At 42.7% G+C, this 13579-nt stretch overlaps 1 protein-coding gene across 8 annotated transcripts in view; it reads right to left on the reverse strand.

Annotated features, from left to right (window-relative positions):
• Window positions 1–13579, reverse strand: part of ULK4 (unc-51 like kinase 4) — an 819452-nt gene that overhangs the window by 37262 nt on the left and 768611 nt on the right. For all 8 annotated transcript variants that reach the window (XM_056520600.1, XM_056520601.1, XM_056520598.1 and 5 more), the window contains one exon: window positions 7994–8082. In XM_056520600.1, the coding sequence (XP_056376575.1) occupies window positions 8015–8082 (68 nt within the window). In that variant the 3' untranslated portion in view covers window positions 7994–8014. Of the gene's footprint in view, window positions 1–7993; window positions 8083–13579 lie in introns of those variants that run through there.

Below are 13579 nucleotides of genomic sequence, written 5' to 3' on the forward strand. Positions count from 1 at the left end.
CTCCAGCTGTTGTGAAACTACAACTCCCAGCATGCCCGGACAGCCTTTGCCGGTCCGGCCATGCTGGGAGTTGTAGTTTCACAACAGCTGGAGGCCCCCTGGTTTTTAGTATACAGTATTAGTTTTTATATGCTCTGGCCGGCCCCCTGCCTGCAGCCACACACGGGAGCCGGCCCGGGCACATAAAAAGAAGTATTCCTATCCCGGAGAGCGCACCCCCCAGATGTTGCGCCCAGTGCGGCCGGCCCCCCTGCACCCCCCATGCTACACCTCTGGCACTGGCAGTGTTTGTAACTTGTGCTGTGGGCGGGCAGGGGAGGTGGGTCATTATCGGCAAATTTTTGTTGTTTCGGCAATTTTTAAATCCCCCTTTTTCCATTATACGCATTGGTATTGCAATGCATTGAACCGATTTATCTGTGATCTGCTAGTACAGTCTGCCTATCGCAGTATGTAGAAGCAGATCTTGCACGGCACGCACGTAGGCATTCAAAAGTCTTTGGACTGCCATGACAACAGATCGTCTCCCCGCGATCTTGTTGAAGAGAGCCAATCTGAGCAGCATCAAAACTGTTAAAATAGCCAGTAGCAGAGAGTTGAAAGCAGATAGAAGCCGCCAGGTATGGAGTGGGCTTGAGTATAAAGTGTATAAAGTCTACTTCATACACTTTTAATGACCCCAGGATGAGTAAGAATAGGATAATTTTTTTTAATTAGTACACATTATAAAAAATGTTGCTGGATAACCCCTTTCCTCCCTCTTAAATGCATTGATCAATAGTAATTGTAGCATTTAAAGGGATTCAATAACAATTACTGTGCCTTTACAGACTGCTGATCAGTTTCCATAGCAGCCTGTGGCCTTCGCTAGGCCTCCAAGCCTGCCACTTGACAATCTGCAAAAACTTAGAAATGATCAGTATAAGCAATCTAATGAATGCTTATTAAAGTTACCAGGAGATACTTAAAGAGTGCAAAAGAAATGTTAAAAATATTTTAAAAAAAAAAAGCCCCCACCTTAATAAAGGTTCAAATCATCCCCTTTACAATTTTCGAATAAAAAAAATTATAATAATTATAATACTAATAAACCACACATGAACATATTTGGTATTGTAGACTTGTCTGGTTTATTAAAATATAACATTATTGGTCCCTTATGGTAAATGGCAAAAATGGAAAGAGAAAAAAACCCCAGGCTAAATTGCCGATTGTTGGTCACATCATGTATCAGTAAAAAAATAATAATAATAAAAAAGAGATCAAAACCTCCCACCAAAACCCAAATAGTATCAATAAAAATTACAGATTACAGCACAAAAAAATTTCCACAAACTTAAAAAAAAAGTAAGTAGCAAACTAATACATAAGCTATGTAAACATAGGTATCGTTGTAATCATATTGACCCACAGAATAAAGGTAACATGTCAGTTTTACCGTAAAGTGCACTAGGTAAAAACCAAACCACCCAAAAGTTGCAAATTTCCTGCGTTTTTCCATATTCCCCCTACAAATAATTCTTGTTTTGTTTCGCTGAATGTTTAAGGTAATATGAAAGGAGTCATTACAAAGAACAATTGGTCCCACAAAAAACAAGCTCTCATCTGACTCTGTGGCTGGAGACATATAAGAGTTAAGTCATTTTAACGGCGAGGAGGGGGAAAAAAAAGCAAAAGTGAAAATTGGCTCTGTACCAAGGGCAAAACAGGCTGTGTCCATAAGTAGATAAAGATGGGGAAAAGAGAAAAAGCAGAGACGGCACTACAATAGTGCAATTACTCCGAGGGTGTAAGCATAAATCATACAGTGGGGATCAAAAGTTTGGGCACCCCAGGTAAAAATTTTTATTAATGTGCATAAAGAAGCCAAGGAAAGATGGAAAAATCTCCAAAAGGCATCAAATTACAGATTACACATTCTTATAATATGTCAACAAAAGTTAGATTTTATTTCCATCATTTACACTTTCAAAATAACAGAAAACAAAAAAATGGCGTTTGCAAAAGTTTGGCACCCTGCAGAATTTATAGCATGCACTGCCCCCTTTGCAAAGCTGAGACCTGCCAGTGTCATGGATTGTTCTCAATCATCATCTGGGAAGATCAGGTGATGTCAATCTCTAAGGTTATAAATTCCCAGACTCATCTGACCTTGCCCCAACAATCAGCACCATGGGTTCTTCTACGCAGTTGTCTAGAAATCTGAAACTGAAAATAGTTGACACTCACAAAGCTGAAGAAGGCTATAAGAAGATAGCAAAACATTTTTAGATGTCAATATCCTCTGTTCGGAATGTAATTAAGAAATGGCAGTCATCAGGAACAGTGGAAGTTAAAGCAAGATCTGGAAGACCAAGAAAAATATCAGACAGAACAGCTCGCAGGATTGTGAGAAAAACAATTCAAAACCCATGTTTGACTGCACAATCCCTCCAGAAAGATCTGGCAGACACTGGAGTTGTGGTACACTATTCCACTATAAAGAGATACTTGTACAAAAATGGTCCTCATGAAAGAGTCATCAGAAGAAAACCTCTTCTACGTCCTCACCACAAAAATCAGCGTTTGAACTTTGCAAATGAACATATAGACAAGCCTGATGCATTTTGGAAACAAGTTCTGTGTACCAATGAGGTTAAAATTCAACTTTTTGGCCAGAATGAGCAATGGTACGGTTGGAGAAGAGAGGGGAACAGAATTTAATGAAAAGAACCTCTGTCCAACTGTTAAGAATGGGGGTGGATCAATCATGCTTTGGGGTTGTATTGCAGCCAGTGGCAGAGGGAACATCTCACGAGTAGAAGGAAAAATGGATTCAATAAAATTTCAGCAAATTTTGGATGCTATCTTGATGCCATCTGTGAAAAAGTTAAAGTTAAAGAGAGGATGGCTTCTACAAATGGATAATGATCCTAAACAAACCTCGAAATCCATGGGGGATTACATCAAGAGGCGTAAACTGAAGGTTTTGCCGTGGCCTTCACAATCTCCTGACCTCAACATAATTGAAAATCTATGGATAGACCTTAAAGGGGTTATCCAGCATAAGGTAATTTTAGTACGTACCTGGCAGACAGTAGTGGACATGCTTAGGAAGGATCTGCGCTTGTCTTGGGCTAAATGGCTATGCTGTGAGATTACCATAACACTGTGGCTAGCTTTCTGTGAACTTGTATTTCCTGTTTTCAGTTTTCTTGTTTGACTACAAATCCCATGATACCATTTTCCTCCTTCCACACATCAGCTACCCCACCCATTGAAGCATAATTGAGCTGCAGACCTGTGGTCTTCAATCAGGATGCCTACAGCTGTTGCATTAGTTGCAGATTTCTCTCTCCACTCATTGAAGCAGACAGGCTCCCTGTCATCAGCTGACTAGTGAGTCAGGTCTCGACTGCATTGCAAGCTGGGAAAAATGCGAGACAGCAGTCATTTTGTATGCTGTTAAAAAATATTGGGGTGAAAATCACATAAGAATTGTGAGAAAACCGTCACACACAGGTAAAGACACTATATTAAGACACAAAAGTTTGGGCACTGTATGGAAATGAACTTTTATATGCTCAAATTAAAGTGTTGTGCCGGTAGGCACAACACTGATTTGCACTTTAGGTATGTAGAGTCGGGAGGCAGTCGGCCGTCGGTCCTGCTATGCGAGTGGTGGAGTTGCAGATGTGCTGGAGCAGACAAGGGGTAACCTGGCAGGGCGCGCCGCTCCAGCCATAAAGTCAGATCTTTTCCAAGACATCTGGATAACCCTGCCAGGTTACCCCTTGTCTGCTCCCGCACATCTTAAGTAGATAAAGGCAGCTTGGTATAGTAAACTTCTGACCCACTGGAATTCGGACAAATTGAATTAGCAATTAAATGATCTGTTTGTAGACAGTAGATGTAACGTAGTACAGTAGTAGATTTTCTAAACAGATTGCTAAAACTATAGTTTGTTAACATGGATTATGTGGAGGAGTTTTAATGACATCAACGCAAGTATATGAAAACTTATGACTTCAATTGTAAGTGACAATAAATGTAGTGTTGGTCAGTGTTACCTCAAGAGATCCTTAAAGGTGTAGTCCAGTGGTGAACCCAGTGGTGAACAACTTATCCCCTATCCTAAGGATAGGGGATAAGTTTGAGATCGCGGGGGGTCCGACCGCTGGGGCCCCCTGCGTTCTCCTGTACGGAGCCCAGACAGCCCGCGGGAAGGGGGCGTGTCGACCGCCGCACGAAGCGGTGGCTGACACGCCCCCTCAATACAACTCTAAGGCAGAGCTGAAGCGCTGCCTTCGGCAATCTCCGGCTCTGCCATAGAGATGTATTGAGGGGGCGTGTCGGCCGCCGCTTCGTGTGGAGGTCGACACCCGCTATCTGGCCGGAGAGCCTGGCCCCCGTACAGAGAGATCGCAGGGGGCCCCAGCGGTCGGACCCCCCGCGATCTCAAACTTATCCCCTATCCTAAGGATAAGTTTTTCACCACTGGACTACCCCTTTAATCCTAAATGTATCATTTATCTTCACTAGCAAGGACTGAAACAACTGTACCTGGTGTTACATACTATGTGGAAGCAGACTTTGCATAGAGCAAGCTGCCATTTAGTAGTGGCAGTACCAGGGCTAAGGGTGGGTTCACACCACGATTTCGTTATACAGTTTCGGCATACGGTTTCATTAAAAAAACGTATGCAACCGTACAGAAAACCGTGCCCATAGACTTCCCATTCAAAACTGTATGCACCATAATGTATACGGTTGTCTCCGTTTTTCAAACCATACGGTTTTTTACTTTTTTTTTTTTCCAGACAGAAAACCTACCACGGTCTTTGGTCCAGGTGAAAAACCGTATTAAACCATATACGTTTTTTTTTTTAACATGGGAGTCAATGGGAACCGTACAGGACCGTGTATGCGTACAGTTCCATATGGTTTTCACCATACGGTGTTAGACTTTTCTTGGAATTTCAATCAAACAAGTGAAACTTTATTCATAATGGAGTGAAAAGTTAAAAGTGTATTTTTTCTTTAAAAAAAACGGATACAACCGGACATCATTTTTCAAACCGTATACGGATAAAAATTTGTACACACGTTTTGATACAGTTTAGTCAGGTTTTGAGGATTCAGTTTTTTTTATCAAAAACCTGATACGGGAACTGTATTGGAAAAATGTGGTGTGAACCCAGCCTAAGTGACGATTGAGCCACTGGACTGCATAGCTAGGTAGGCATGTCAACATGTCACAATTTGTATTATTACAAATTACATTATATGTGTATTATTTTGTGGTGGAGAGGCACATAAACTAAGGGGGGGGGGGAATTTATCACTCTTTGGCCATCGCAGGGTGAGAAAATGCGCAATCTCACCAAAAATAGTGTCATTTTGCTACTCTGTGCCCCAGGGAATGATAAATTCTGCTTAAACCTTTGCCCTGAAAGCTGAACTTTATCTCTGATCACAATTGTCATTATATGTTCGGGTCAAATTTATAGTTATTTATTTATTCATTATTAAGAATCCACTTTATAAGATCCTAGAACAGCAAAAGAACTGCACTATTAAACATGTGACACGGCACCTTTCTTTTATATGTACTGGCTAGAATTGATGACGTGTAGAAATATGTTACAAACCAGAGTTTGTAGGCATTGTAAATTATCTTACTTTCCTCTTCTCTGTATCAAACTGGAAAAACTATTCTCTGCACAGAATCCTGTATCTCTGGGCTATCAGCGAACAAAAGGCCACTATGTGAGTCAAAGTGAAGAGAAAATAAATAAGTTGTGTAATTCTGCTGCCTCCCACACCACAGTACAGATCAAAGCAAAGTGGCAAGGTGGGGGGAGGGGGGGCTGAGCCATACAGGCAACGGGTGGATAGGGGAGGAGGACAGGCAACATGAGAAGCTTGTAGTATGGATTGGAGGTTGAGACACAAATCAAAAGAGGAGACAAAGAGATTATTCAAACTTGTAATAAGAGTTGTGAGGACTTATGGCTGTTCTACCATATGTCAGGCACAGGCCCCACCGACTGGATTATATTCAGTAATGGCTGTAAGATCTGAACCATCGGACGGCATACATTACTGTGTGCACACTGAAGGTTAGGCTGGGCTCATACAGGCTGCTTGTGTTGCAGTTTTGCAGCTGCTGTATTTGCAGCACTGGCCAGTTGTAAGATGTTAAGTGAACGGAATTCGGCCAAACTTATGTTTTTGCAGACAAAAGGGGTAATGTCTGTCCTTGAGGAGAGTGCAATAAGGACATGTAGAGACTTATAGACAGAGATATAGGTAGGAGAACTGCTTTGCATATCCTTCCTTCCATATGTTTTCAGTAGTAGGAGGAAGAGACAAGCCACTACCAGATCCCTCTAACAGTGGCTTCTTCTTCCATAGGAAGAAAATCCAAAATGCCCAATTCTTCTGTACCCTTTGTCTTATGTGTGTAGTCATCATACCGTGTACAGGGGCAGCCTGACCTCTTCTGTTAGGAAACTAAGAATTAGACAGGTCTAAATTGACACCCTGTTCTGTAGTGAGACGCATGAAAAGTTTAAAATACATAAGTGAAAACCAGAATTCTGGTAAATGAAAGCCTGTTTATACACGGATGACGGTTATGGTCGAAGAGAAAAATAAAACACCAAGAGTATAGCCCCAAGAAGGGATTGTCATCAGCCTGCACCTGGGACATGGTCTTGTCACTGCTCCAGATATCTGTCATTGTTCTTCCAGTGAAATGTTATTTTTTAGGCTGGTACAAAAAGTAGTAGTAGTAGTAGTACAGTGGTCCCTCAACATACGATGGTAATCCGTTCCAAATGGACCATCGTATGTTGAGGGATCCGTGCAATGTAAAGTATAGGACAGTGGTCTACAACCTGCGGATCTCCAGATGTTGCAAAACTACAACACCCAGCATGCCCGGACAGCCAACTGCTGTCCGGGCATGCTGGGAGTTGTAGTTTTGCAACATCTGGAGGTCCGCAGGTTGAAGACCACTGGTATTGGAGGTTAGACTCACGTGTCCCCACCGCTCCGGACCATCACCGCTCGTCACCGCTACCCTGGATGTCGCCCTCCATCGCTGTCGCCACGTCCCCGGGTGTCCTTGACGCTCCAGAAAGGCCTCTGCTTCCCCGGCATCCTCGCTCTCCGTCGCCGCCATCACGTCGCTACGCACGCCGCTCCTATTGGATGACGGGACGGCGCGCGCAGCGACGTGATGACGACGATGGAGAGCGCCGACGATGCAGGGGATCCTGAAGAGGATGCGCCGGAGCCCCGAGGACAGGTAAGTGATCGCCAGCGCACCACACGGGGCAATATAAACGGCTATCCGGCAACAGCTGAAGCAGTCTGCGCTGCTGGATAGCCGTTTATGCAATGGCCCCGACATACAAAAGCATCGTATGTTGATGCTGCCTCTGAGAGGCCATCGTATGTTGAAATGATCATATGTCGGGGCCATCGTAGGTCGGGGGTAGTAGTAAAATTAAGAAGGAGAGGTGATTGTACTAAGGGTTTTCTTTATAAAACAATTGAGGGCACCCTTTTAAGCCAATCCAATAGATGAGAGACAGAAGTCACTTACAGTGCATTTGAAAATAGTTCTCAAAGCCAGATTTCAAATTAAACCAAGTTTCAACCCATTGTTCCCTATCTACAATACAAAAATGTCTGACTAGTATCCTTAACAATGTGAAAGAAAAGGACAACTCAAGGACTTGCATTACCTTGTGATATTCTGATATCCGGTCTTATCTGTTGCCTGACAGTACCATCCAACAAATCCCTCCAAGATATTTATCATGCCTGAGAAGTAATACTGTCCATTCAATCATAAAAACTTTATTTTTCAAAAACAAAAATTGTTAAATATCTGTGAAGTCTAAATACTGGCACAATGAAACCAATTCCAAATCTACTTAGTGTGTAAAATAGAGCAGCTTCTTTAAGGCGTGGAAATTCCTGTTAGCCTCGGGGAACTCACCTGGAATCCTGAGTGAGTCTCTCAAGAGCGTGGATAAGAAGATCCCCATCCTTCTTCATACTGTCTAAATGCTTCTCGTTTGATGTTATCTAGGATGGATAGAAAGAAATATCAATAAACAAGAGTTTGTGGGCACAGACACAGCATATAATAGCAAAGAATTGCATGATTTAAGTAAAGTGGGTTATAATGTAGTTGTTATTCTAACTGTACTGTTTGTATCCAATGTCTTTGTACAATGATACTTTTGTAACACCTACTTTGCAATTCCTTATGTGACTGAATAAAAACCAAACATATCCACTTCTGTGTAAATCAGGCTGCCAGATGACTATTGCTAAGAATGATAGCACAAGAAGCTATGTAATGTCCAAAAAATACATAAAATAAAAAAAAACTACACATATTAGGTATTTAACCAAAAGTAACAATCTGAAGTAGTAATCATTTCTGCTGCATAAAACAAGACCTCTTAGTGTAATGTTTATGTCATTTTACTGCCATAATTATAATAACATATGACTGATGTATACATTTTGCATGTCTTCATCAATAAGGGAAACAAAGATGGCATAGAGATCCCTAGTTACAATGCACAACTCCCCTCTGTCCCATTGACTTTCATATACGGTCCTTAGAGCTTGGTGCTGATGAGATAGCGGAGAAGAAACTTACAAACAAATCATTATAGACTTCATATGCAACAATGTTAATGAAAAAAAAAGTTTTGGCTGCTGAAATGGAAAAATTCAGCCAGTCATTAAGGACCTTTCAGGCCTGAGCATTGAGAGGGTCAAAAGAATTTAGCAAAACAACAGGTAAAGGTAAATCTCATATACAGTTATCACTGCGCCATATTTAGAGAACAGATCAGCACAGAGGTGAAGATGAAGGCCACCTTATGCCTTCTAGGAGGCGGCAAATTTAATCCCATACTCAGGCCCGGTGAAAGGATATTTGCCACCCTAGGCGAAAGCTAATTTTGCCGCCCCTTGACCTCACCCATCAGCTAATCCCTTTGACACACCCTGCCTTACAACTGGGGTGACACACTGTAACAAACCTCCTCCTCATATAATGACCTTACTACTGCGGTTATGGCGTTTTGCTTGATGGGTGGGCGTTTCAGATGCTGGCTAACCTTATTGCTGCGGGCAGAGTGGTGCCCCATCAAGCGTGTGCTCTAGGCGGCTGCCTATTTTGCCTATAGGCAGAGCTGGCTCTGCCCATACTATAAACTGAGGAGACATAGCCCCTATACAGCTCAGGTGGGATAGTACTAAAGCACAGAGGAGACATTCAACATAAATGATATAGAAACTTTGAATGGTGGACAAGCATATCTCATCCAGGGAAAGCTGGGTAAGATATGAGGAATCCAGAAATAGCTGAATCCGTAGCAGACCTTAGCTGCTAGGGACTTTAGTAAAGTATGTTTTTGGGCCTGCATTCTTATGGAATGAAAGGCGGGTTGCAATAATTTTCCATATCTATACAGGTGGTTTAGTACCAGTCACCCAACAAAACAGTCACCCAAAGGATAGCGGATAAGATGTCAGATCGCCGCGTTCCCGCTGCTGGGGACCACGGGGATCGCTGCTGCAGCACCCCGCTATCATTACTGCGCAGAGCGAGTTCGCTCTGCACGTAATGACGGGCAATACAGGGGCCGGAGCATCGTTACGTCACGGCTCCGCCCCTCGTGATGTCACGGACCACCCCCCTCAATACAAGTCTATGGGAGGGGGCGTGGTGGTCGTCACGCCTCCTACCATACACTTGCATTAAGGGGACGGGCCGTGATGTCACGAGGGGTGGAGCCATGACGTCTTGCTGCTCCGTCCCCTGTATCGCCCGTCATTACGCACAGAGCGAACTCGCTCTGTGCAGTAATGATAGCGCAGTGAAAATCCCGGGGGTCCCCAGCAGCGGGACCACGGTGATCTAACATCTTATCCCCTATCCTTTGGATAGGGGATATGATGTCTAGGGGCGTAGTACCCCTTAAAGAACCCAGCCCATTTTCACCTTAAGGACCCGGCCATTATTTGCACATCTGACCACTGTCACTTTAAACATTAATAACTCTGGGATACTTTTACTTTTCATTCTGATTCTGAGACAGTTTTTTCGTGACATATTCTACTTTATGTTAGTGGTAAATTTTCGCTGATACTTGAATCATTTCTTGGTGAAAAATTCCCAAATTTGATGAAAAATTTTTAAATTTAGCATTTTTCTAACTTTGAAGCTCTCTGCAGTAAGGAAAATAGACATTCTAAATAAATTCACTCAGAGAGTTTGTTTCACAGGAATAGCAGCAAAGTGAAGCAGAAAATTCAAAATCTTCATTTTTTACATTCGCATGTTCTTGTAGACCCAGTTTTTGAATTTTTACAAGGGGTAATAGGAGAAAAAGCCCCCCAAAATTTGTAACTCAATTTCTCTCGAGTAAGGAGATACCTCATATGTGTATGAAGGGAAGGAGCGACAATGGGATTTTTGTAAGATTTTATTTTTCTGAACTGGTTTTTGGGGGGCATGTCACATTTATGGTGCCAGAAAAGCAGAAAACCCCACATGGCATTCCATTTTGGAAACTACACCCCTCAAGGCACGTAACAAGATGTCCAGTGAGCCTGAACACCCCACAGGTGTTTGACAACTTTTCGTTAAAGTCGGATGTGTAAATGAAAAAAATTTCTTTTTCACAAAAGTGCATTTTTCTCTCCAAATTTACAATTTTTACAAAGGGTAATGGGAGAAAATGCCCCCCAAAATGTGTAACCCCAACTCTTCTGAGTATGGAAATACCCCATGTGTTGACATCAAGTGCACTGCGGGCGCACTACAATGCGCAGAAGAGAAGGAGTCACATTTAGCTTTTGGAAAGCAAATTTTGCTGAAATTGTTTTTGGGGGGCATGTCGCATTTAGTGTGCCCCTATGGTGCCAGAACAGCAAAAAAAAAAATAAACACATGGTATACTATGTTGGACACTACACCCCTCAAGGAATGTAACAAGGGGTACATTGAGCCTTAACACCCCACAGGTGCTTGATGACTTTTTGTGAAAGTTGGATGTGTAAATGAAAAAAAAAATTTTTTTCATTAAAATGCATTTTTCCCCCCAAATTTTACATTTTTACAAGGGGTAATAGGAGAAAACGACCCCCAGTATTTGTAACCCCATTTCTTCTGAGTATGGAAATACCCCATGTGTGGACGTCAAGGGCTCTGCTGGTGAACTACAGGGCTCAGAAGAGAAGGAGCACCATTGAGCTTTTTAAAAGAGAATTTGTGTGGAATGGAAGTCGGGGGCCATGTGCATTTACAAAGACCCCCGTGGTGCCAGAACAGTGGACGCCCCACATGTGACACCATTTTGGAAACTACACCCCTCACAGAATTTAATAAGGGGTGCAGTGAGTATTTACACCTCACTGGCGTTTGACAGATCTTTGGAACTGTGGGCTGTGCAAATGAAAAATTTTACTTTTCATTTTCACGGATCACTGTTCCAAAAATCTGTGGGGCGTAAATGCTCACTGCACCCCTTATTACATTATGTTAGGGGTGTAGTTTCCAAAATGGGGTCACATGTGGGGGGGGGGGTCCATTGTTCTGGCACTATGGAGGCTTAGTAAACACATGTGGCCTTCAATTCCGGACAAATTTTCTCTTCAAAATCCCAATGTCGCTACTTCTCTTCTGAGCATTGTAGTTTGCCCAAAGAGCACTTTACATCCACATATGGGGTATGTTCTTACTCAGAAGAAATGGGGTTACAAATTTAAGGGGGCTTTTTTCCTATTTTCACTTGTGAAAATGAAAAACTTAGGGTAACACCAGCATTTTAGTTAAAAAATTTTTTTTTCATTTTCCCATCCAACTTTAATGAAAATTTGTCAAACACCTGCAGGGTTTTAAGGCTCACTATACCCCTTGTTACGTTCCGTGAGGGGTGTAGTTTACAAAATGGGGTCACATGTGGGTATTTATTTCTTTTGCGTTTATGTCAGAACCACTGTAAAATCACCAATTTAGACCTCAAATGTACATAGTGCACTCTCACTCCTGAGCCTTGTTGTGCGTCCGCAGAGCATTTTACGCCCACATATGGGGTATTTCTGTACTCAGGAGAAATTGCGTTACAAATTTTGGCGGTCTTTTTTTTGCTTTTACCTCTTGTGAAAATAAAAATTATGCGGCAACACCAGCATGTTAGTGTATAAAAATTCTTTTATTTTACACTAACAGGCTGGTGTAGCCCCCGACTTTTCCTTTTCATAAGGGGTAAAAGGAGAAAAAGCCCCCCAAAATTTGTAGTGAAATTTCTCCCGAGTACTGAAATACCCCATATGTGGCCCTAAACTGTTTCCTTGAAATACGACAGGGCTCAGAAGTGAGAGCGCGCCATGCGCATTTGAGGACTACATTAGGGATTGCATAGGGGTGGACATAGGGGTATTCTACACCAGTGATTCCCAAACAGGGTGCCTCCAGCTGTTGCTAAACTCCCAGCATGCCTGGACAGTCAGTGGCTGTCCGGAAATGCTGGGAGTTGTTGTTTTGCAACAGCTGGAGCCTCCGTTTTGTAAACACTGCCGTACGATACGTACAGTGTAAGGGGGTGTATATGTAGTGTTTTACCCTTTATTATGTGTTAGTGTAGTGTAGTGTAGGGTTTTTAGGGTACATTCACACTGGCGGGTGTTTACAGTGAGTTTCCCGCTCGGAGTTTGTGCTGTGGCGAAAAATTTGCCGCAGCACAAACTTGAAGCAGAAAACTAACTGTAAACTCGCCCGTGTGAATGTACCCTGTGTTTCAAAACTACAACTCCCAGCATGTACTGACAGACCGTGCATGCTGGGAGTTGTATTTTTGCAACTGCTGGAGGCACACTGGTTGGAAAACCTTCAGTTACCTAACTCAGTATTTTCCAACCAGTGTGCCTCCAGCTGTTGCAAAATTTCAACTCCCAGCATGTACTGATCGCCGAAGGGCATGCTGGGAGATGTAGTTATGCAACAGCTGGAGGTATGCAACTACAACTCCCAGCATGCTGAGACAGCTGTTTGCTGTTTGGGCATGCTGGGATTTGCAGTTTAGCAACATCTGGAGGGCTACAGTTTAGAGACCACTGCACAGTGATCTCCAAACTGTGGCCCTCCAGCTGTTGCAAAACTACAAATCCCAGCATGTCCAGACAGCAAACTGCTGTCTGGGCATGCTAGGAGTTGTAGTTTTGCAAGATCTAGAGGGCAACAGTTTAGAGATCACTGCATAGTGGTCTCAGACTGTAGCCCTCCAGATGTTACATAGTTACATAGTTAGTACGGTTGAAAAAAGACATACGTCCATCAAGTTCAACCAGGGAGTTGAAGGGTAGGGGTGTTGCGCAATATTGGGAAAGGGATGGGATTTTATATTTCTTCATAAGCATTAATGTTATTTTGTTCCAGGAATGTATCCAACCTTGTTTCAAAGCTGTTAATTTTTCCTGCTGTGACCAGTTTCTGAGGTAGACTGTTCCATAAGTTCACAGTTCTGATAAATAAGGCGACTCACCGGCTTCCGTAGGA

The sequence above is a fragment of the Hyla sarda genome, chromosome 5 (assembly GCF_029499605.1).
Source record: "Hyla sarda isolate aHylSar1 chromosome 5, aHylSar1.hap1, whole genome shotgun sequence".
Classification (NCBI taxonomy): Eukaryota; Metazoa; Chordata; class Amphibia; order Anura; family Hylidae; genus Hyla; species Hyla sarda.